The sequence below is a fragment of the Trematomus bernacchii genome, unplaced genomic scaffold (assembly GCF_902827165.1).
Source record: "Trematomus bernacchii unplaced genomic scaffold, fTreBer1.1, whole genome shotgun sequence".
Lineage (NCBI taxonomy): Eukaryota > Metazoa > Chordata > Actinopteri > Perciformes > Nototheniidae > Trematomus > Trematomus bernacchii.
The window spans coordinates 4,361,699-4,387,664 of record NW_022987513.1 but is presented as its reverse complement, the minus strand read 5'-3'; the positions used below and the strand labels follow the sequence as shown (position 1 = coordinate 4,387,664).

The 25,966-nt window shown below is 40.2% G+C and overlaps 1 protein-coding gene across 1 annotated transcript in view; it reads right to left on the bottom strand.

Moving 5' to 3' along the window:
* nlgn2b (neuroligin 2b) overlaps positions 1-25,966 on the bottom strand; it is a 79,593-nt gene that overhangs the window by 34,427 nt on the left and 19,200 nt on the right. Inside the window, 1 exon segment of the mRNA XM_034115151.1 lies at positions 8,542-9,286. Within this exon segment, the coding sequence (XP_033971042.1) occupies positions 8,542-9,058 (517 nt within the window). The 5' untranslated portion in view covers positions 9,059-9,286.

Genomic DNA, 25,966 nt, shown 5'->3' with positions numbered 1-25,966 from the left:
GTTGACCAACCGAACGACATTGTCATCACATTAGTACCTGTTAGTCTCTAGTGGCCATTTTACTTCTGGCATTCTTTGATAGAAAGTCATTGCATTGGTACATGCTAATGTAGCAAGGATCGTATTTTTTTTATATTGGTCCTTTGCATTGAAAGAGATGCTCATAGCAGTAACTTCTGACAAAAAATATAAGACTTTTGAAGAAACACTAACATGAAGAAGAAAACTAAAGTAGGACTTCGCCAAAGGGAAACACACAGACTTTTTAAAAACATCTTTCCCTTCTGCCTCAGCAGAGGAGCCTGCCGGTAGGTTGACTGTCACATGATGTAATTGCCCACTGGTCACTGAAATGCATTGGCCTGCACTGGAGCATTTGGCTTGGGTTGTCCCAGTACTGTTTGACCTAATGTGGCTCCATCTCTCCGTCAACAGTGTTTCTGTTCGGTTCAGTGAGCTAGTGGCCAGAGCACAAGCTGTCTCCCGTCCCTCTCCATTTCCTCAGTGCAGTAAACGGGATGAAGCTGCAGTATGTCATGTCAGGCGGCCTGTCTGCTTGACAAGGTGTCAGACAAACCCTTGGTTCAACCCCCCCTGCATCCAGGCAGCAACTCCCAGCACATGCAGGCCTATCCCTCTGCTCTCTGACTCTTCTACTGTGCCCCCAGCCTCCAGCTCCATCCCTGCCTCCACTGTCCTGCCTCCTGAAATATGGTTTTTAATAAAGAGCGCGGTAAATGGCTGCTCTAGCGGCAATAAAAATGAAAGATCTTCGGCTGAGGACTGTCCTGAGGAAACAGGAATGCAGTGAGACAGTGCTCTTGCATAGCAGCTTGTCCACACAGTTAGGATCAAACTCTTTAAAAGGAAGGTATAGGGAGCAAGAGGGGGGGTAAAGGGAAGAGCCTAACACTCACAGTTCAAACCGCAAGAACATTTGTGACATTTACATTATTCCAAGGAGAATTTGATTGGAAGGAGTAGCATGCTACATAGTGTCCTGGTGGGGAAGGGCACAAAGCTTATTTGCATTCAGAACAGTGACCCCTTCTACCGCCATCTGCATAAAGATGGAGGAGACCGGAGTGGGGAAGAGGCAGGGAGGATTTCAGGGAGGAGAGAGCAGATGCAGAGAGAAAAGAGATTTGTGTATTATTATTTTTTTGGTCCAAACAGAAACGTAGACCACATGCTCCAAGAGAGTATTCCTAGGTGATTTAAGGAAGAATGGGAAGATGATACTAAATGACCTTTGAAGATTAAATGGATCAAAATCAAGGCCAGATTGGGCACCAAAACATTTTGATCCAGTATGATTTTGTGCTGCCAATTCACTTCGACCCACCTACATCCGGCATAAGTAGCAATACAACTGCTTGCTGCCAAAAACAGACATTTTTACCATCACTTTCTATTACCAAGTTAGGAAGGCAACTGCTCTTAGCATTGCTTCTTAGCACTGAAAGCAAAGTACAACGGACTGATTGGGATATATTGGCAAAGAAAAGTCAATATGCTGTTAACGCTATATATAAACTCAAGCGGTTAATCCTCTTGGGACCATGAATGTCAATACAAATTTGGATTGCAATCCATCCAACAGTTAGGAGATTTTTGTCTGGACATTGCTATCCCTAGAGAAACATTGATGCTGGGCTGAGGGCAACTTGCTAACATAAAGACAGGTAGGAGACTTCTTGGCACATTTTCAGGACGAGTTCTGTGCGGATACTTCAAGATATTTAAGGAAATTACCAGTTGCATGTCCAGCAAGTGGTTTAAAGTATTAATATTGAAGATTTTTCATATCAATTCAGTACTAGCTGTTAAGTCACTATTTATCACCAAATGACGTAACACAAAAGTGATTGATAATTGTATTGATATATTAATATTTTTGCAGCATACCAACTTGGAGTCTATGATGATATTCCGGAAAAAAAAAGTTTATGCAAGCTGAACAATTCCTACTGCTGAAGCTTCACATTCAAATAAATGTATTGGCAAAACACAAGTTCACTTTTCTTATGTAGTAGTATCAGAAAAGCGATGACAACTAGATGTTACCTCAAAATTCCAATACAACATTAAAGCTGGTACTTTTGACGATTTGTAAACTATTTGTGCGCCTGTGACATTCAAGATGTGGTGTGTTTGAATTTCAGGGGCACTTAAGTCTCCTTCAGTCTCCATTTCTCTCTCACACACAGGGCAAAACATATCCTTGGGGACAGCATCAGCCTTGTGTAAGCAGTGACCCCTGACAATAAGTGACAGATTCTGACAAGCAGACAGGGCTACATGTTAAATCAGTCTCACTCATTTGCACACCTTGTCCCCTGGGAATAACACAGGAGACTCTACACCAGCCTCTCGGTGAGTATGTGACATATTGTACAACATACACACTGTGACCGCAGCGCACTAAATATACCCATGTTTGAACACTTTCCACCGTTGAGAGTAGTTAAAATAACTGTATATTCAGTTTTTCTTTAAGTCCCTTTTCCTAGTTTCTTTGTCTCTGCTCTGGTCTCCCTTTATGCTGCTGTAATACTTGATATTCTCTACTAGAAATGTATCTGATTCCATCTTTTTGTTGGGCCATAGAGTATTCATCAACAAAATAAAAATCTGCAACATTGACTCAATCTAAGTAGGTTACAGCTTTAGCGTTAGAATACAACAATGCTGTGCATCACTGGACTAACCATAGAGTTAGACGTCCTACGAGCAGTAATGCATGAACATGTGTTTTCTTGTGTTCTCTCACGCAACTCTCAGGTGAGCCCATTAATTTTATCCTGAGCAGTTGCTGCTGTGATACATACGCTTTGCAGCAAAACATACACTTTGATCCTGTGTTCTTTAACCTGCCAATCTGCTTTCTGAACCACTCTTCACTGGATCATTAATACAAGAAGAACACCCAGGTAGCCCATGAAGAGGTGGAGGTTTTGCATTACAGGGATTTTAGCTAATTTTGCCCCAGGAGGTAGAACAAACAAGGTTTTCTTTAGCAACATATTGTAATTGTTATATTTTCTCCTGAACTATAGCTGCTACAACAATAATTAAAGCTTGACCACAGAATCCACAGTGCAGCTTCCAAGCAATACAAACCTAAAGGGAGGGTAATAAAGCCTCTTCCAAAATGGTCTTTTACAGTATTATTAAAGTGAATGTTAGTCTTTCTGTACTGAAATGATTAAAATATGGTGGTTATTCCAGCTTACTTGTTGTTCTTTACTCAATGCCTTTTTAATATACTCTCAAACTGACACCAATGGCTGGCAAGGTGAAGGTCACATGACCGACAATGGATGCCAAGCTAGCATGGAGTTAATGAGCTAACCTGCTAGCATGTTTACTGCATATAGGCTGCTATTGGCTGTACACGCTTGTTTGATATGTTTTTTCTCAAATGGTGTATGGATTGAAAAAAACATTTGAGGGAGAATTCTGTTAAAAAATGTTGATATGAAACTAGGCAACATTCAAATTACAGTACTAACCTTCTAATAAAAGTATTAGTGTCAACTTTATGTTAGCTTTTGTAATGCTAAGTATTTACTCTAGGGCAGGGGTCTCCAACCTTTCTTCATCTGAGAGCTACTTTGAAAAAATGAAAGTGGCCAAGACCTACTTGCATCACATCGCTTACATTTATTCACATAGCACTCATCGGTTGAATTAAGCTACTTTTGTACACGTGTGAAATTGCAATACCCAAAGCTTATCAAAAATCTTAACTTCACATCAAGGTCCAAGAAAACGACAATTTCTCACATATTATTATGGCCCACATAGTAAGTACATCACCTTAATCACCACCTTACAAGCATCTTACTGTATGGCACATGTGTAAAATAAGTGGCATTCACTCTTTTTCACAGTTAGTGAGATGACTGGCACTGCATGGAGTCCACCAGAGGTGTATGCTGGAGTGTACCCACTTAGGTTCACTCTAATAGAGTCATTTAAATGTTCATCAGTCAGTCTTGTTCTGTATTTAGATTTCATGACATTCATGTCAGAAAAAGCTGCTTCACAAAGGTATGTAGAGCCAAATAAAGCAGACATTTTCAGTGCTGCTTGGTGAATGTTCTTATAGTTTTCTGGGTCTATAAGGCTCCAGAAATGTTGTGAGTTTTGCCGAGACTTAAGCTGAACATGATTTTGGAGATTTATAACCTCCATCTCCACAGGATTGACACTGAACAGTTCAGCCATCTTTTTCTTCTTCTTCCTCGTCTTGACATGAAATTATAAACCATAATAAATCAATTGTATCGGTCTAGCCTCCCTATATCTGTGTGTGAAATTGTTCCATCGTCCACACAGCAGCGTTAAAAAAATCTTGGAGGTGGGCGTATCTGAAGCTTGGGGATTTTTTGCGAGCAACGCGACCAACAACCAATCACATGAATCTCCCGCCCCCGACATACAAAGCAAAAAAGCCCGAAGTAAACTGGATATAAACTCCCCAAACAGGCGAAAACCTACCACTGTCTCTGCCACCTCCCTCCATGCCTGGCTCCTCCGGTTTGTATCCCGGTAGGTAAATAGGGACTGGTCATAAAGCACCGGGTGATTCTCTACCGCTATAATTAATTTCTCCTCCATTTTTTGGAATATGAGGAAATGACCTGCGGTATGTCTCTCCCAGCATACACGCGGTTTGATTGGCTAGCGCTTGTACTGTCAGATTTGCATAAATGGGATTTGATTGGCTGATGCTTCCACCTCAGCTTCAAAAGTTGAACATTGCTCAACTTTTGAAGCCTGAGATGCCTGGAAAGCTCCGCTCTGCTTCCCACAATGCAGTTCGGCGAAAAGTGAGGCAAAGTGACGTCACCCCATTCAAAGTGAATGGGCAGAAGCGTTGGAAGATTTTTTTAACGCTGCTGTGTGGACGGGCCGTGATACTTCTGCAGTCTAGCTGCAGCTTCTAGCAACGGTCTTCTGTTAAAAAAAGAACACTGAATGTCCTGAATGTGGCATCACAAACATGACTTGAGTCTGAATACAGCAGACAACAGGAGTATTTACAACAGCATATCAAAACAAAAATAGTGCATGTGGGTGCACACTTATTCTCTGTCTTACTGTTACATAAATCCCATGAATATATGAAATTAAGTTAGCTTTATCATCTCAATCAGTGATTAAGTGAATAATAAAGTTTCTATCAGGTTACTATCAGCCTGTCACTCATAATTGTTAGGGAGGGGGCGGGGTTTGGAGGAACAGAGGAGACGGTGATCGCGGAAGCTTTCCTCCTGCCTTCACAAACTTTACACAAGTATTTATCAACTGAAAATAGCAAGAGGACATTCATACTCTGCAATCCAAGACTTGATTAAATCCACCAAAAACCTGACATGGTGCTAACGCGAGTATTTTTAAAAACATAAATCGACACAGACTGATTCAGGTGTATTTATTGTCGTTGGATGTGAACCGCGAGCGGCGAGCTACTGAAAAGCTGCCCGCGAGATACTGAAGAGCTGCCCCGATCGACGTGTTGGAGACCCCTGCTCTAGGGGCTTTCTAGATAACACTGACTTAAATTAAATTAGGTAATATAATTAAATATGGACTCACTTGAGAACAAAACAATTTAGCGAGCCACCGCAGCTAGTATTTTAGATGTTATGTTCATACATGATTTAAGCAAGTTAATGTCAATCAAGCTAAAACCTAGCATGTCCCAGTGTGGCTAATTGTCCCAAAAAGCAGCTAGTTAGTAGAGCATATTCCTTAAGAATTTTAAATATATTCATAAAATGCTAAGATTAATTAAATATGAGAAAATAAATGTAAAGTGTATCTAATTGCTCAGAAGAGTATTAGCACAAGAAAGATTATAAATGTTACCATGTCGTAATGATATACATCTAGGAAACGATTAGATCAATAGTAATGGAGAAACCAATACTAATTAAGACTGACATTATTACAGAACAGGACATTATCAGATCTGGTAATATCCTGAGCTCTCCTTTCACTGGATATAATCCTGGTTAACTGATCAGAATGGCACTATTCCTGTGAGTCCTGGAACGCTGACAGAAATATGAAATTAGAATACAGTTAGAGAAGTACAAGGTGTTCTTACACTCAAACCAATTGTTTCAGGCCTACTCTCTTCTTGTTCTGCCCCATTAAAATGCACAGTCTGTAACTCCAAGACTGACTTTACAGTATATCCTTCTATAGCTAGCATGGGAGTTTAGTCGAACTTACCATCTTCCATGTTCTAAAAATAGTTTTAGCAAAATTACCAGAATGCCAAAAACTCTGTATTCTTCGTTTCCCCTTCAAGACTTAATAACACCAATAATTTTGCCGTTTAGTTTTTTCTCTTCTTCAAGCTAAACAATATCCGTCTTGGGAAAAACCCAGAAAAACTCTCAATCAGTCACTGGTGAAAAAAAATCTCTAATTGTATGGCCTTAAGCCCGCGTCACACTGTCCCGAAATTGACACCAGATGGACACACGATAAAGGAAATGTTCAAATTCGGCTCTGATCGTGAAAACATCGGGCCATTCGTGAGGGCATCTTAAGCCATCGTATGACTGCCGGTGGAGTTTCTCAGGCTCCGGCAGCAACTTCGTGAGCGGTGGCAAAATCTTTGGCATGCCAAAAAATTGCCGAAAGCCCTTGCGAAGGTTCATTTTCGTGTTGAATTCGTGTGTCCATTTTGCCCTTCGTAAGGCCATCGTGAGGGCATCTTGTCAAATCGTGTCATCTTCGTCTGATCATCGGTGCCATCGGGCATTTTTCGCCTCACGAAGACAATACGAAGGAAACAAGAAGCTGCCCGATTGTCTTAAGAAGGCAACACGACTACGTGAAGCCCTCGCAATGCCATCGTGTAGCCATCGTATTATAGTACAATTTGTGTTCTGAGAAACTGAAAAGGATATTACATTGTTTTTGTTACTTTCGTTGCAGTTGTATGTCTTAAATGTAATTTAGTTTAACTTCCTGTTTTATTTAGATGCTTTTATTTTGAAGGTGAGTTTACGCTGTTGACAGGAAGTTGTTGTTGCTATGGAAATAACATGACGGAGTGTGTGGTTCGGGTGTCATCATGTGGCCTTCTGTAGGCATCGTACTTGCTTCGGCTGTTGCTTGGCTGTTGACCAAGTTCGGGGCCATCTTCGTGCGAAATTCACAATTCCATAATCGTGTGTCCATCTGATGTCAATTTCGGGACAGTGTGATGCGGGCTTTAGTAAAATCAAACTTAAAGAAAAGCCTGATACCTTCTATCAAGGGGAAATTCTTTTTGAAATAAAAATAAAGGCAACCTTGTCCATTTAAATTTTTTTTGATTTGTTAATGTTTTAATTTATATGTTTTAAAGTGGACCTATCATGCTATATTTAAATGATATATTGTAGGGCCATACCTATATAAGGTATATTTATACGTTTCTGTTTTCAAAATACCAAACAGATCATGCATTTTAGCCATGCCTTATTTCGCTCTATTTGCTGTTCTCCAGCACTGTTTTTGCAGGGGTCTGATTCTGTGAGCTGCAGCTGACCACGCCCCCCTGCAGGAGAGGGGAGCGTGCTCTGATCAAGTCAGAAGAGGGGGAGAGAAATAGATCTCCGTCCTCCGTGTTTTATTATAGCCTATTATTATATAGAGTCGTTATTCATTTGTTTTAAAGCTCAATAAATAACAAAGAAGACCTTTGACAGGCACTTTTCTAATTTTGTCCGGAAGATTTCAACTTTAACGAACATTTTGACCGGCGAAAGAAAACCTAACTGAAACTCTGCCGCACGGTCCCCTCGTTCCTTGGAAGAGGCGGAGAGGTGGGTGTTTGTCATCTGCTGGTGGACTAACCGGAGAGAATTACAGTGCTTGCCTCGACGGGGAGGGATTGCATTGAATTAAAGCAGCAGGAGCAAACGCTTGCCTCGGGGAGGGAGAAAAAGAGCCACAGCGGAGAATAAACAGAAGGGTAACCATGGTAACCATGCGCGGGAAGTCTTCTTCGCTGCTTTTGTGGCAGACTACAGCGCCACTTACAGGCCTGGCATATGTACTACAGCGTCTCCAGCGCTTTCGAGCGGCAATGGCCGGCCGTGGCCCAACCCCACATTCCCCTGATAGGTGGAGAGTTGGCCCAATAGCCGTAGCGCCACCGTCCTGACGTCAGGACAGTGTTCAAATCTGGATCAGTTTTTATCAGATCCGTTGCAGCCCCTTTTTTTAGAGATTTGGGTATGGAGGAAAATAGAGGGTTGCGTTTTCTGACACTTGGTGAGTTCCCTGGAACACCGGGGACACATATTCATGTATAAAAGACGTACAAAAGTGCATTTTGCATGATAGGTCCCCTTTAAGTTATTATATACACTACTATATTATACTACAAAAATGTGTATTTCTCCGTTTTTGTAACTTTTTTATTTATGTTTTCTTTTCTTTTTTGAGGGAGTATACATTTATGAAATCTCTCCTGCTGGGAAAAATAAATGCCAATACAAATATTTGTAAAAAAAAATAACTCACCATCTTCAGTGGGTACATAGATGTTGAGGTAAAGGCAATCCTCGCTCTGGTTCTGAACGTAGGTCGCTGCAGCATCCAGGTTGTCTGTGAACCACACTGGTAGCATGATCTCAGGTAAAACCCCGTGGACATTCTGGGGACAGACTGGTGCAAATTGGGTGGCATTGCGAATCTCTTGCCATGAGCCTGGAGCTTCAGGAGGCTGAAAGCGGCGCTCACCGACTGGTGCGGTGGCGTATGGCACACCTAAGAACTGTTCCACAGGGCCCAAGATCTCATTGTTGAGCTCCTTCCTGATACCACGGATCTTTCCATAGCCTGTGGACACTATGGGGTATTTCAGGTCAATCCGTTGACATGAGGAAAGGGTGAGGTGAAGCACCAGTCCCAAGAGCCACAGCAGGCAGTGATTGGCGACCCGCTGAGAACTAAAGTGACGCTTCCCACCATAGCCTTGGTGGCTGGCAGCATTGAGAGGAAAAAACAACATGTCCAAAATAAAGGCTCTTTTAGTCATATCAATAGGAGTTAAGTTGGGTGTAGAAAGGGATCACAAAATCAGTGGGTGATGGGAAATAAAGGCAAAAATAGGATATGTGGAAGGGGACAGGTCAACGGTTTTCCTAGGGTGACATGGTGAGGTGCGGGGACAGGTATCATTCTCAGGTAGACTCTGTGGTCTCATCCGCCTTCCTCTTTGGAACTCCTGATGGGTCCAGAGCTGCAGTCAGGAAGCCAATTACACCTGGAAGACACAGACAGCAGGTTTGAGTCAGTGTGGTTGAGAATTGGTCTGCTCTTTAAGTCCCCTCAGTGTGTTTTAAAAGGCACAAGAGGACAATATAGCTAAGATGATTTAAATCAAGATGAAGTGTCTGTTAGCTCAAAAAAAGAGGGAATAATGACACTTGGCTGCAGATGTAGTACATTTATATTACCCTGAGGCTAAAGTTTGCTATTCTGTCTACCACAAGATGGTGATTATATGCGTTAAGTCATGTAGTCATCTAAAAGATAATTATTTGACCTGAAAACGTTGGTGTTAGTAAGAATCTGAGCACTGACTAAAGTTGTTTGACTAAAATGTAACACATCATGGCGGTATTACCCTTAAATGCATGACGCATCTACAAAGAAGCCAACTAAGTAATCTTTGTGCACAGAACCAAGAAAATGAAGCAAAAAAAGATAAACAATCACTAGTGCAGAGGAAATGATGTTTAAATAAAACATTAAATATGAAACCACCAGAACTTATGCCACTATATTGCATTTTCTGTGTTTAAATTAGTACAATTACATTTACTACCCATTGGTGTCTTTCCAGAGTACTCATATGTGGCCACTGTTAATGTACCTGTTTTTATGCTATGCAACTTGAGCATTGATTCTTAAGCTACAGCTACCAAAGAGAGTCATGTACATCCAGTTCTTGTTTTTTCTCTATAGAGTGGCGAAGTCCCTCCCCTTCCGGTGGACCTCCATGGGACCTTATTTCGGAAAAACTATGTATTGAAATCAATGGAGAGAGAAAGATTATCTTTCGATCCCGTTTGAATTGTGCCACGAATTACACATATGATGTTTGTCAATTTAAAAGATAATTTTGCAAGTCAAAAAAAAAAAAAATGTGTCGTAAAACTGTGAAGTAACACATTTGTTTGTGTGAAACGCTCAATGAACTACATCTCTGGTCAACAACACACGTCACCAAGATGGCCGTCACTACTGTCTTGTCAACAAAACGATTGACTACCCTCACTATCACCACAATGAAACACGTCCTGAAGAATGTCATGCAAAGCTGTCTGCCTGCCTTCCTTTGATTCTCTCTGAACTGCCTGGTCTTTTTAATGTTTAATGTCAACCATTTGTGTAGATAGCATGAAGTAGAGAAGATCGTCGATGCTAGCGTTAGCGTTAGCATTTCTCCCCCGGGCTTAAATTGTGTATTATAGAATGATCACACCGGTGACAGTACTCTTCAAAGGGTTCACGAAATATGACTACTACTCTTACTGTTTAACATTTTGGGTTACTTAATGTTACTTCATGTTAAGGCTAATACAAATGACAAGGCTGTAATGCTAACTAACGTGCTAGCTACTAGCTAGCTTGATCCAGACACTCCTGGTCCTTTCATCAGACGGGAAGCGAAAGAACGAGCAAGACCCATTGCTGGTATAATAACAACCTGGTACTAAGCACACAGGCATCTTGTTAAAGTTATCTTATCTTAGCCAGCGCCATATAGATAGATTATATCTATATGGCGCTGATCTTAGTGGAGGAAAACAATTGTGACATCACTTACGCGACTCTGGGATTTGTAGTCTTTCTAGTTATGTATTTTTCATATTCTTATATTTCAACAGTTTTACGACAAACTGTGACTTTTTTGACATGGAAATTATTTTTTAAGATTGACAAACATCATATGTGTAATTCATGGCACAATTCAAACGGGATCGAAAGATACGTTTTCTCTCTCCATTGACTTCAATACATTATTTTTCCGAAATAAGGTCCCATGGGGTGGAAGTAGATGGGCGTGACTTCGCCACTCTATACATAAATGGTCCTTTCTGCCATCTGATTGTATTATCAATCTTCACACCGTTTTTGTAGGCTGCATTTTATCACCACTTTACCTGATAGTTGTAGCTTGCTGTTGGCCAATTGGGTCACTCTCAATTTCCTAAAGGCTCTTTCTAGGATCAGTGTCTAGAGTGCATTCCACAACTGTGTCTCAAAATCAACTTCTGTCAAATTTGCAAATGTGCAGATGAACATGAACATGCCAAAGGCAGTATGGTAGGTTTGGCAATAAACGTCATTAGTAGTTCATTGGTTTCATTTAAATGTTCCTTAAAGGGAAAATTACCACCTTTTATGTGGATATCCAATCAGTGCTTATGGTAAATGTAGTCGATTAAAGCATGACAATCCTTCTTTATTGATGGAGAAAGCCGAGTTTGCAGATTTAACATCTGTTGTTCTTGCATCCAGCGCCGTCATTTGACCTGACAGTGACACAGTTGGATGCAAGAAAGAGCTATTCCTGTTCTCCACCCCTTGGTAGCCAGGGTAACTCTAGATGCGTTCAAGGACATCACTTCTTTGTTCCCTTTGCTTGTATTGTAAACTAGCTACATTTCAATAAATCACAATTAAAATGGCATCTTATAATATAATTGAAGAAAATCTTGGACAAGGGTATTTGACTGTATTGCACTATGCATCCTGCTAGCCTACATATATAAAATAATGCACACACTGAGGAATGTATTGCTTGAATTTACTATATTTACTATTAAAAATGATTGGACATTTACATGAAAATCGGAGAGTTTTCTTTCATGCTACCTGAAATATTGGAAATATCTATTGCCAACTAAGAAGATAACTTTAGAATGTGTCCAACTACGAATAACTCAAAGTTGTAGGCTTTGCAATTATTACTTGAAATCATGAGCTTACAATAAGCACGTGAAAACAGGTTTTAGTTTTTAAGAATATTTGGTCTGTTTGCAGAAATTACATTTTTAGTCCAAGGGAAACGTGATGCAATGTGAGCCCCGATTCACTTTTCATCTTGCAGATAATCACAGTCCTTTCAAGTGTAAAACAACACTCATCTTGTAATGAACTTGAATTCCCAGAAAACACAATATACACAAACACATCTTTTGAGAAGTGAATAAGGCAAACCTCATTTGCCCTGCAACCTTATCCACCATCCCCACTGTGCCAGAGTTAGCCTTTCCCTCTCAACTCACTTCAGTTGGTTCTTGCTTCCACATCATTACAGATGAATGGGCAGTGCTTATCTCACTCTGGCTTTGGGAGACGGAGCCGTTTAGGTGTGATAAAGGCTTTATGTGGTGCTCACTGTTGGTTGAATGCCACCTCGTCCCCTCCACCCTCAACTCTGCAATATCCACACTACACTGCCAGCCAGCGGACACAAGGGATGACATACAAAAATACAGCTGAACGATGGCGTGCAACATTACAGGATGTTCAAAGTTAGTGATGCGAGTGCTACTTTGCTTCATGAGGACAAAGCAGTAGCGAAAATGTTCGCTTCATTAAAGCCGTCTGAGTGAGTCCATCTTGTGATGAGTCCATACATTTTTAGGAGGGGGTAAAATGTGTAAGGACAACCTGAATTCTCATCAAGAAAGTTAGCGTGCGTATATAGTCGAGCTGAAAATCCAACTTGGATAATGTGAGTCGCTACACGTTGTAGTTACCGACTCATTGTGAGGGGGTAAGATGGCGTGATTTAAAAAAGCCTCCGACTTATTTGGAAGAAGAGGAAGAAAAAGAGGAGGAGGGTTCATTTTGGCTTTACGTTCATTTACCAAGCCAAGTACATTTAAAGTTCCACTTGGGAATTAGGGCGAATTGCTTTCTGGCTGAGAGTTGGATGATAAGGTTAGAAATTAAAGGGGCCCTATTATGCTAATTTACAGGTTCATATTAGTGTTTAGTGCCTTTACTGTGACATGTTTACATTAATGTTCAAAAGGTATTTTGAGAGTGAGGGAGAGAACTGAGGGATTTTAGCGTTTGCAGACCATTTACATGCACACAAACCTATATAACACACTACAGTGATGGTGAATGGACCCCAACAAGCAAAATAGGGCCTCTTTAAGCTACAATAAAGGTTAGCTTAGCATACTAAATGGAAACAGGTAAACAGCTAGCCTGGCTCCATTAGAAGATTTGCGAACCAGCACCACTAATACTACAAGTTGGGGGGTAATGTGTAGTGCTTAAACTAATATTTGTATTATTGATTATTCTGCAAATATTTTTCTATATTAATTGTTTTACAAAAAAAAATTATATTTAACAAAGATTTGCAAGAGTGATCTTGACCAGCTACAAATTCACACAATAGTGAGAGAACTGTATGAAGGTATGTTCAAGAGCAAAACAAAGACACAGAACGAAGTACTGTAGAACACACAATTACACACACATCAAAAACAATATACATGCAGCCTCTGGTTTCAAATAGAGTGAACTTAAACAGAGGTGCAGTCTATACTAATTGCTCACATTTGCAACAGATACATATCCTTTTTGATTTTAAAACAGCCATTTTTGCATGTATTCTGTTGGTAAATGGGAGAGAACATAGCAGAAGACCCCCTGTAGTGTAGGGATACACACAGTAGTATGTCCTTACTGAGTCAGATAGCATAGGTGAGGGTAAAGTCTCTGTAAGAGACTGTTCTCCGTTAAGCTTGCCTTTAAAAATGCACTAGCAACAACGTACACACAGGCGTAAAATCTGATGAGGCATTCAATGTTGCATGTGAGTACAGAAGCACAAATTGGTCTGTTCTCAACCTCTCACATGTGACTCGCAAATGGTAGTGCCCGAACATCCCTAACATCTGTTCATGTCAACCATCCGTAAGCTGAAACAGCATCGAGTGTGCATCTTCGCGCATAGAAAAGGGTAAATTGACACACAAATCAGCCGGCAGTTTAAAGCTGTTATATAATAGGTAGTCCTGTCAGCTGAAGCTGTTTGAGAAGGTAAAGTCTCTGCCAGTGGGACACTTTTATGGGTATGTTTAAAAATGGAATGGTCAGAGTGGTTTGTGAAAACTTTCCAAGAATTGCAGTGTTGGGGAAAAAGCCCGCCTTGGGATTTTATATTGCCTTGTTTCCACTTTGAGTGTTAGAAAGAGATGCATTACATGAGCTGTCAAGCTGCTCTCCTCTGCTAGTCAACATCTGTGGACGACAAGCAGCTTAGCAAGCCATAAACAGAGTGCTGCGTTTTTGACTAAAATTGCTCGTCTGCTACCTACTTCTAAGAAAGAGGAACCCTTGAATTAAAAAAAAGAAAAAGCTGAAGGCTGTTTGTTGTATTCTCCTGCAATAAACAATGTTATGATACACAAATCTAATGTCTCTATGAACTGATATCCGATAGGAAAGATCTGCAAAAGACATGACACGTATTGTATGCAATAACATTCAAAGCAAATCCACCTTATTCCAAGACTGATTGTACCTTGAATACATTTCCGGGGCTGATTTTTTATTTGACTAACCCTAACCCTTAAAACACAGCCTTTAACACCATGAACGCAAACATGATAATCCTATCCCTGCCTTCCATGGGAAAACCACCGGAAGAAGTCGCCTTGGATAACATAAGTTAGGAAAAGGAGCTTCTTTATTGATTTCTTTGCTACTTTAAGGAATAAGGTACAGTATACAAAATAATAAGTTACGACTTTACTGTACCGATTGCAATCGTACATCTAATGTGTTAAAGAGTCAATTCGATTTCTGTTAAAAATATGTTAAAAGGCTTTTTTGCTACCTTGATTCTTCAATGGACTGGGCAAATGATTAGGAGGATTTGTTGAATAAGTGAGAGACCAAAAGAAGAAGTGGAGCCAAGATTTTTCTTGTCAGGCTTCATATGTAGGCTCAGCCACAGGGCTTCATCCTCTTTTACACTATACATTGAAGCGCCCAGAGTCTGCCCCAATGTACAGACTGCCAGGCTGAACTCGGGCTTCTTTTCCCCGAGCCACATTTAGCATCCCATTTAATAAAACAGTGGACGTGAATTACGGATTCACCTTGCTAACCAAGCTGGCTAGTTTTAGTTGGTTCTTTAGTGTTTTGTTATGCAAACGGTTCATATATGGATGTATAAAGAGAACTGGAAACAGCGTTTGATGCAGATCCCCGTTCAATTTCTATGAGAGTTACTCAGTGGCGCATAAAGGCAAGATGGCCTGACTCCAGAGAAAAAGTAATACTTGGGTCATCCCTGGATCTTCTGGATCCCCTGGATCTTCTTCGCATCCATTGGGCCCATAGAGCATGCGCACTTTAACTTGCCTTAAACCCCACCTCCAATCCGCTGCCTCACGACTGGTCTCGGTTCACTCAAATTAATATAGAGAGAAAATAACTCTGGATTCGGCTTTTAGCGCATTACCAACTTTTTGGAACTAATTATTTAAATAAGGGATATTTAAGTGTTCGCCCTGGGAAGTTAGTTTACCACATAAAACAAATATCTGCTGATTTACAGACGTCCCAATATAAGCCAATAGGAAAACATATTTTTGGGACCAATGGAATCACCTGACTGATAGGGAAGAGTACCTATCTTCAACGCCCAGCGCTCTTCCTGGGGGATTGGGCATAACTATCCTTCCAATCTGCACTCTCGTCAAAATATGTTCACTTCTGGTTAAAAAAAAAAAAGCAACAGGAAATATGCGAAACTCGAGGGTATAAATGGTAGTCCAAAGACCGTAGGAAGTCGTCACAGTGGCTATGTGCATTTAAATATACTGTACAGTCTATGGGTAAAATGAAAGAAGGAGATGAGAGAAGAAATGGGTGCCACTCCTAGAAAGTGCATCATTATTAAAGAATAAATTATCCGGAAGTTAGATAGTTAGAGGAAAACAATTTGACAGTTATACAGTAGCCATTAAATTAGTGCATTTTAAAATTCTGTACTGAGTGCAGTTTCAGCCTATTCTTGTCAATTAGGATCATTTGTGAATCATTCGCTTTAGACCCAACTTGTCAACTCAAATAAAAGCCATTGGTTACATTTAGAATATGAATCTATTTAGTAACATTTAGGTCACAAATTGCCTAACTGATTTATAAAGTGCCTTTTAATTAGAGAACACTGTTGAGCTTCTGAAACATTTTTTGTCTTTAACTCTATGACACGTAACATAATGAAGACTGAAGCCCCCGAAGACAAGGGAAGTGCTGCAGAGGCTAATAGGCAGAGATTTGTTAGACTTTATGTCAATCGAGCTCTAAAGCATATTAGGATTATTGTAATAGGATCACTGTTGGACCTTCTGGGAAGATATGTATTTAGTGTGTAGTTTATTCTTTCAAGTTGTGGTGATAAAGAATCACGGATGACTTCAATAGCGTCAAAAATACTGCATCTTCATGTACCCGATATATTATTAAAAAGCAGCTTTATAGGGGATTTTAGCAGTCATAATGGGGGCTTGGAGTATACTTAACACTGGAAACATAGGAATACTGTATGTGTCTGTGTATATTCCACCTATGTTTTGCTGCAGGAAAAGCATTAAGGAATTACTATTAGTCATTTAGAAAAATATCTTTGCTCAAGCTCTAAGCCATAAGAGTTTAGATCGGGCTGAGCGGGAATGAAGCCACATAAATAAAACGTTATTTAAACAAAAACTATTTTTGCAAAATGCAGCAAGACAAAACATGATTGAAATATTTCTAGGACTGAATCTGCAAGACAGTTGTGCAAGCATAATAAAATACCTGCACCATCTGCAAGGGTGTCATGGTTATGCATATTTGAAATGATCCAACACAGCTTCAGACTGTCAGTGCCAGATGCTTTAACTAAACAGAGCACAGACATCCACTTTAATAATCAGTTTGAGCACAGATAGAGTAAAAAAAAGAGTGCACGCCGTTTCCACTGCTGCTGCTGCTGTTTTTGTTTCTTGACAAGACATCAGCCCGGTATCTGCAGACAGCTGGCGAGCTAACGGTAGTTATCCAACAAGTCAGAACAGGCCGAACAAAGTGAAATCACACACTGTTCAGTCGACTGATGCAACAGTTTCACTCGATGACAGCTAGAGCAAACTAGCCGAATGAAATCAGCGCACATCTGGAGTGACGGCAGTCCCAAAAATAGTGTTCTATTCATGTCACAGTTTACAGGACTGTGATAACATAAGGAAGCTAATGCAGCCAGATGTAAGGGCTGCACAGTATATCGTTTTAGAATCGATCTTTTGAAAACAGTTATATTATGTCGGTGAAATTAACCCAAACAGGTCAAATTAATAATATTTTGATACAAAAATGTGCAGAGTTACAAGTAATCCAGTAAATCCCATTAATGACCTACATTGAAGGCCTGCCACAGTTAACATATTGAACCGTATTAGGTTATATTTTTTTATACTTCTCAACAGGTGTGATCTTGCCCATGGGGATTTTACACAGCGGGTGAAATTTGGGCGCCTAATGGCAAACAAATTTGGGTTTATCTTCTCCCCTTTGTGCCTTTTTTGATTTGCTGTCAAATCGCATTATATTTTGCAGGAAAAAAAAGTCAGATTATCAATATCGTGTAGCCCTACCAGCTAATCTTCTACTTTTTGACTAATACAACTAGTACCTCCGTCTTCACAATGTTAATGGAAACTTGAAGTCATTTGATTTATTGCCTGCCGCCTGGCGATTCTTTAGGCCAACACAAGATATTTCAGTAACTACTTACCAGACCACCATGACATTGGAGCTGGATATTCATTGTCCCCAGAGGATGATTTCTAATAATCTTCCTGACGCCCTGACACTTCACCTTGCACTACCATCAGGCCAACCTTTCTATATGATCCACAATGAAATGCTTCGCAAGCAACTTTGAAATCTTACTGCAGAATTCCCACAAAATGTATAATACAGATTCCATTTAGACCTAAAAAAATGATCCAACACATCACCATGGAATAAAATAACACACTTACTTTATGCTCACCAGAAGATTTACCCTTGTCATCTTGGACATGAGGTTTGTTTGGCTTCACCCTCAGGTCATTTGAAACCCTTCAACTTTATTAGGCCAAGACTTCTGCTTCATTTTTACCAAAATAGTTTGTTCGAAGCTACATTTGTGTTGATTATTGTTACAAGAAATATTCTGCAGCTGCAATCCTGTATCAGTTTCAGATAGTCTAGGTTACATATCAAAACTAACAAATATATTTAATATGCTTAATGTCTTCCTTTCTTTAAATCTTTTATATATTTATTTGTGTTCCTTTATCCCGTCTGATAGACAGCATGTCCTGATTTATTATTAAATCTCCCTATGACAAATCTGTTCCAGATAGCAATATAAAAATAAAGGTTAATCGGGTAACACTTCACTTTAAGTACCCCTATTTAGCATTTACAAAAGGTGCACAGGCTGAAAAAACAACTATAATGTAGTTGTAGGGCAATTTGAATTGTTTAATAATGAAAATGTGTCAATAAATTAAACTTTACATGTATATCATTGGGACTGAAGAGAGAGTTAAAATGTCTCCATACATGAACATAAACTTAAATCTGCTTACTTCTTTATAATGCTGTTATAAACCATTTTTTTAGTTTTGTAAACGGCTAATTAGCTACATGCTAAATAGGAGGCTTGTTACCATTAAAATGTCTGAGAAAATGAAGGTTTTAGATATTAAGTTCTTGACATAGTGTTAATTTCATGGCGACCCCATAATTGCGTTGAACCATGGGTGTTGTTCGTGCTGATGAGAGCCGTGAGATTCATCCCAGAATTTACTGTATTTACCATAAGCCCTCCAGACTCAAAGAGCAGCTCAATCAGATACCACAGCCAATCCATCTGCCACCATCCTCAACACAGAGCAACCAGAAAAATGTGGGAATATCCACAAGGAAATATCACTTTACACTTTTTATAGCTCCAATTAACCCAAGATATAACCGAAGATATTTTATATAAAAGAGATAACAGGCCTTCAGGACACATTCTGACTGAGCAGCAGATGGCCTTGAGCTCAATTTAAAACACAGGTCGGAACAAGGTATGCACATAGGGTTATTTTCATTGTCAATTATTCTGTTGATTATTTTATAGGTAAATGAATTAGTAATTTTGACGCCAGAAAATTGTTTCCCAAAGCTCAGAATGACGTCCTCAAATTTCTGATTTTGTCCACAACTTAAGGATATTTAGTTTACTGTCATAGAGAATACAAGAAACACAATGATTAAATAGTTGCTGAATAAAAGTTAACAAAGGGGCCCCATTATGATGATTATGATAATTTGTTCAGGTTTCATATCTGTATTTTTGACATGTTTACATGCTTTAATGTTCAAAAAGTGCTTTATTTTTTCTGTTGTGATTGGTCAACCGCTTAGAGATGTCCCACCCCTTAGCCCTTATCACGTACAATGTGTTATATAGCTAGTAGCCAGGAAAGGGCAAGTGTCACCTGGTGATGCCACTATGTTACAGAAGTAAACAAAGGACCAACATCGAGGCGTTTCAGGCAAGTGGGGGGCTTTGCAGACTATTTACATGCAGAGAAACCTATATAACACACTACAGGAAAGGGAGAACCCCAACAAGCATAATAGGGCCCCTTTAATCTTTACTGCTCTAGTTAAAACAAATGAAATGTCATATTATTCTTTCTCTACACTGCTAATTGAATTCCACATTAACATGGAGACACAAGTTAGGATAAAAAACAACAACAAATAATCCAGTAGAAGTCAATTAAAGGGTCCTTAATGAAGCATCAATGCGGGTTGTTAAAGCAGCAGCAGGGATCATAGAACAGCAGACACGAAGAGCAGATAGGAGAAGACAAAAGGCCCTCTGTCACTGCTGGACCAGAAAATCAATATGTTGCTGTTGGTCACCACTGTTCACTCCACTTAACACCTGAAGATCACATGGAAAACCCTTTATCTTACAACTCTCCTCAGCAGCACACACACATACAGAGCAAGCTATCAGGCCACACACTCTCAAAAACTTGGTTTGGATGAACATTGCTGCCTGGAGGGGTGCTATTTTGTATTTATTTGTTTTCTTGAGTGTGTTTTTGAGTGTGTTTCATACTGGAGTCCAGAAGTGTGCCCACAATCTAATTAGCAATGATGATCTTGGTGAATTGCTAGCCGTGTTAGCGCGAAGGTGTCTGTGGGCGATACACACACTTTGAGGGAGCAGTCTGACAGCTGCGATGCTTCGAGCTTAAAGCTAATTCAGGAATAGATAGTCAAATAGAGAAGGTAACTTAGCCAGGTCAACATGATTGCCCTGTCTCACAGATATACTGTTACATTACATGTCGAAGATGTGAGTAGTAGAAATGATGGTGGTGATGTTCTTCAATATGCAGTCTTGAAAAAGGAAACAGAAGACATATAAGACAATACATGAAAGCATGTCTAGAGGGATGCAATTTTAAAGAAGGAGATTTACTGGATAACATTGAATTCACTTGCTTATGTTCCTCAGGCAGTCACGTTCAACGCTAAACCACCGCTAGCACAATGCAATCAGCTTTATTCTTGAGAAAGAGTCGAAAGAGCCCGAGGATCCCGGGCTGACAGGAAACCCAAAAGTCTGAATGTCGCCACGGGCCAGACGCAGCTTTAGCCTACTTTAAATGCTATCACTGAGAAGTGATGACAGCAAGCCAAAGCCACACAATATCACAAGTTTACATCATGTTTAAGCCTCCAGTTTGAAGGGGAAACGCTGAGGCATTGGTAGAAAATATACTGCTCTGTGATTTCAACCGTAGCACATTTTGTCAGAGGAATCCCAAGTAATACACTGTCAATGTGTGTCTCATGTTCTTGGTGTGGATGTGTAATGATCGTTTCGCTGGCAATGTGCAAGTCTGACTAATTCATTACCAGCTGTGACAGTCACATCCAACTGTCAAGCAAATCCCTCTCCCTTTGTGTGGAGGACGTCTTGATGGGACTTGTAGTAAGTTGGTGAACAATTATGGAGATAGGCTTCTTTACAAATCACTAATTCTATAGTACCTGGAGATAATTGTCTACAGGTATTATAGAAATACCTGGAGACAATTATCCCAAAATCACAGTTGTAATAGACTGTGTTGTAAATGTACCACACATTTTGAATGTCATTAAATGGACGTTGGTAGGGCATGGTTATTGTTCAATCTACCTGTCAGTCCAGCTAAACTGCACCTACTAGTTTTGTAAAAGTGAGAGTGGAAACTTAAAGGCAACAAGCCTTAACAATAAAGGAAACCTAATGTTTTTAAAACAAAAAAAACATATTTAGGTTACGACATAAAACTACTTGGTTGGGTTTAGGAAAAGATGACGGTCAGGATTAAAATAACTAAATGTTTTGGAAGGGAAAGTGACATTTTGTGAACACAAAGACAACCATATGTCGTTTGCTGATGTTTTATACTACTTTGCTTGCCTTTGTTCAAGTCATAACTACTGATGCTACAGGTTGTTTTCGTCATTTGTCTGTCTTCAGTCGGGGATCAGGGGTATGAATCTATTTTAACCCTACTAGTTTGTTTAGCAGGCCCTTTCTGTTATCTATAACACTGGTAACCACTGATAACGGCCGTTAACTCGACCTGATAACGCTCCTTGCTAAATGCCAGAGGTGGGAGTAAGTCCTACATGTGCAAGTCATGAGCAAGTCTCAAGTCTTGACCTACAAGTATCAAGCAAGTCCCAAGTCACTGTGGTGAGAGTCAAGCAAGTCAAGTCAAGTCATTGCTCAGGTCAAGCAAGTCAAGTCAAGTCATACAAAATTCTGATGAATAAGCCCAGTTTCCGCATTTAAATCAGTTAAAAGACAGTGGCTATGAAAATGGATTTAACCCACACTATGATCTTCATTACATACACAGTTAATCATTTGAAATCTAATTTAGACCGATGACAATCATATTAGATTCATATTAACCCTAGAACTGCAGACAATATAGCTAGGACTCAATCAAAAAGTCTGTTCAAAAAGGCACAATTCCAGGTAAGAAAATCATATATGGCATTTGCCATTACACATATTTAATTTAAATGTCTGTTAACACAAGAACTGACAACAGCGTCAGCACCTACATAGATATCATTTTCAAATCATTGAATTTGTTCCTCTTCATAATTTCCTTATAAACTAAGTAGGACGATTTAAAACTCACTTAATTGGGTTAATTTAGAAATTGCTTCAGTTTATCATCATAACAGATAAAAAAGTTCAGATTCATTTTTACAATAAATCAAAGAATGATGCACTTCTACAAACAAACACAACATAATTAAAACATTTAAACAAACTACTAAAAGTAGATGAACTACATTATTCAACAGTTTACGGTAACTTCTGATAATAACACAGGGGAAATAAACGAGGCATCTCTTTTCCTCTCGCTCTCTCCCTCTCCTGACAGCCCGTCAGTATCAGGGTTAGTCAAAATGAATCCCTTGGCGGTTCTAGTGTTAATTTACCGTTTTGTCTTCTCTTTGCAATGCTTAATCGATTTGAAACCAAGTCTAACGTAGCTTAAACTTAACGTTAGCTTCCTAGCTAACACAACACATTCACGCACCTTTCTCTGTGGGTTTTTTTGTAGTGACGAATGAAGTTGGATGTTGTGGTGGTCGTGTCACTGATCTTTATGCTGCAGACCCTGCATACCGCTGTTCTCTTCTTATTAGCGTCATCGACAACATAATCCTTGAATCCAAACTTCACTATTTGTGGAGTAACGCTAGCTGCTGCCATGTTAACTGACACTCCTGCCGTCTAGTGGGTTGCCAGGTTTGCGCGCACGTTTTTCGAAAAAACTAAACGTAATATCTCACTACAAAAACAAACGCAAATATTTAATTTTAAACAGTCAAGTCCTTTCAAGTCATCTGTCTCAAGCTTAAGTCAAGTCTCAAGTCATGAATACCAAGTCAAAGTCAAGTCAAGTCTTTTATCAATGTTAGTCAAGCAAGTCTCAAGTCAAAAAATATGCGACTCGAGTCTGACTCGAGTCAAGTCATGTGACTCGAGTCCCCACCTCTGCTAAATGCATACTATATGCTACTAGATGCTGTTAAACTCTGTTGGAAATGTTAAAGAAGTAAAAGTAACATCATGGATCAAACGAGCAAAATTCTGGTAAAGTCGTGAGTTGTCCGTGCAGTCAGTCAGGACTGAGAGATTACTACGCCAAGAAACTCAGACGGGGGAAATAGACCAACATCCCTCGGACCCCTCCTCCTCTGGACAGTCCTACTACATACAAAAGAGGCAACAACCGGAAGACAGAGAAGAAGAACAGACTGCATGATCTAAACAAACAACAAATAGCGTGTGCGTTCCATTTTCACTCTCGTCCATCGAAAACATGTTTCGTGCGGTACTGGAGCTATCAGCCATTGGAGTGTTGCTTGTGGAAGACATTCTCAAGCAACCGTTTCGCTTCTCATGCACTGATTCGCTAGCTGAACAGCCAATCAGAGTGATTTCTTTGTCCGACTGCCTGTGGCCGACGCACGGCCATGAAAGGCCAAATAAGGCGTGTCACGGCCGACGGTGCGGGACGTCCGACTAACGAAAACGGCCGATTTCGGCCTGGTGTGTCAGGGCCTTAACTGTAGGTTTGTGTTTGCATATTTATGCTGTCGCAGTTCCTGTTGTTTCTATCACGCATTGCCGGTATGAAAGGGTCTGTGCCGGAAATATCAAACATTTAATAAAAGTGAAAAACTATGAACAAGACTTAACGTATTCATAATAATTAATTACATTTATTCCGTTTCGGATGTACGATTTTTTACTTTGTTTAGAGCAGTGATCTTCTCTTCCTCTCTGCCGCAGACAGCTGAGCGCTGTCAGACCGGACCATGGCTGTAAAGGAAGAGGGGTGTCTAGTCCCCCCTCGACACATAGACTGATCCTTTTTTTTGTCCATGTCCGATTGGCTTAGAGCTTTCGCGACTAAACAGTTTTAAACAAACATTGACCATGTACCGTTCACCACCCCCCACCCCCGACAGCTCCCTTAAAGTGGACCTATTATGCTATATTGGAAAAATATATTGTAGGGCCATACCTATACAAAACATGTCTGTGAAGTGTTTTGCTTAAAATACCAAACAGATCACCCATTGTAGCCATGCCTCATACTGCTCATACCCCTCTTTTGCAGCCCTGTTGCAAACAGGCTGATTCTACTTTAAATTGAATGTCTGTTGCTAGCCTTTGTAGCGTCACACAGCTTTCCCCTGCTACTGCTAGAGAGATTTCTACTGGGAGAAGCTCAGCTAAACGCTGCGGTGATTAAATGCCATGTTATGCTCCTAACCACTTCAAGCTTTATTTCTGAAACAGTATGGAGCTCAAACCTTTCTCTCTCGCAGGGTTTACCACAAGGACATTACGTTACACATATTCTCTCCAGTAGCCTACAGCGTTAGCTCCATGGTTAGCTCTGAGTGTTAGCATGCTTGCTAATGTAAACACACAGCATATTACTCCCAAAACACGCCGTGCATTGTTTCTGATACAGCACATAGCTTGACATGTTCTTTCTTAAGTGTTTACCACTAGAACAGTGCCATTATATGTATTATATATATAACAACTTTACTTTAAGCCTCCAGCAGACATCCTTCTGAATACACAGACACACAGCTGCGACTGTATACGGAGACGATAGGTTGGGACGTGTCACGTGTCCCGGAGACGAAAGTTTGGGACGTGTCACGTCGGCCGGATGTCGCCAATGACGTTATCGGAGCGAAAATTCTGGGGGTGTTTCTCAATGTCGAGGACGCTTCCTTGGTAGGACATGTCCCTCCGAGTCAGGTCCTTCAGAAGCGAGGCAAGAATCCTTCCTAGCCTCGGAAAACAAAGAATTGTGGAACAGGCTAACAGGTGTGCAGGTGTGCGTCATATGCGAGGCCCCGCCTTAAATGGAACGCGATTTCCGCCAAAGATTTGGAAATTGGCCCGTGCGCAAAACATTGTGGGGATTTTAAGACCGCGGAGGATACACATGTGCAGCCTCGAAATTTCCCGCAACGAAGGACGCCGGCCTCGGTCGAATTCCAAGCATCCTGGACATTGGAACAGTCCTTCGGCGGGACTCGATGACGTAGCATCCTTGAAATAGTGGCTCTGGAGCAGCCTTCCTCGACATTGAGAAACACCTTGGATCTGCTTGTTAGCACCCCCCTTTTTTTTCCTTTTTTTTTTAGAGATGTGGGTATGGAGGAAAAGAGAAAGGGTTTTGTTTTCTGACACTTTGTGAGTTCCCTGACACACCGGGGACACATATTTATGTATAAAAGACATCAAAAATTGCATTTTGCATAATAGGTCCCCTTTAAGGTGATCAACGCAGGGCTGTGACTCTCTTTGTTTCAAATCTAGTAATGGCCCATTGGAATGTGACAAAACTCTCCCATCCCCCCTCTGTTCTCCAGCAGTGGTCTGAAAGGGTCTCTGGAAATATCAAACATTTAATTAAAGTTTTAAAAACAGTGACAGGGTCCAAAATTAGAGGTGGAAGAAGTATTCCGATTATTTACCTAGGTAAAAATACATGTTAGAAGTAAATATCCTGCATTCAAAATTGTCAATTGCCCAAGTGATAAGTATTATCATCTGAAAGTAAAATGAATCATTATGTCATTAGTATTAAATGTATATATAAGTATTTTTACAACTTATATTTTGAATTACTCCGTTGTAATTATTGATGCATAAATGTGTTCATCCATTCAATGTGGCATCTGCTATAATGGGGTTAGTGTATGATATTATTTAATAATACAACACAATATAATACAT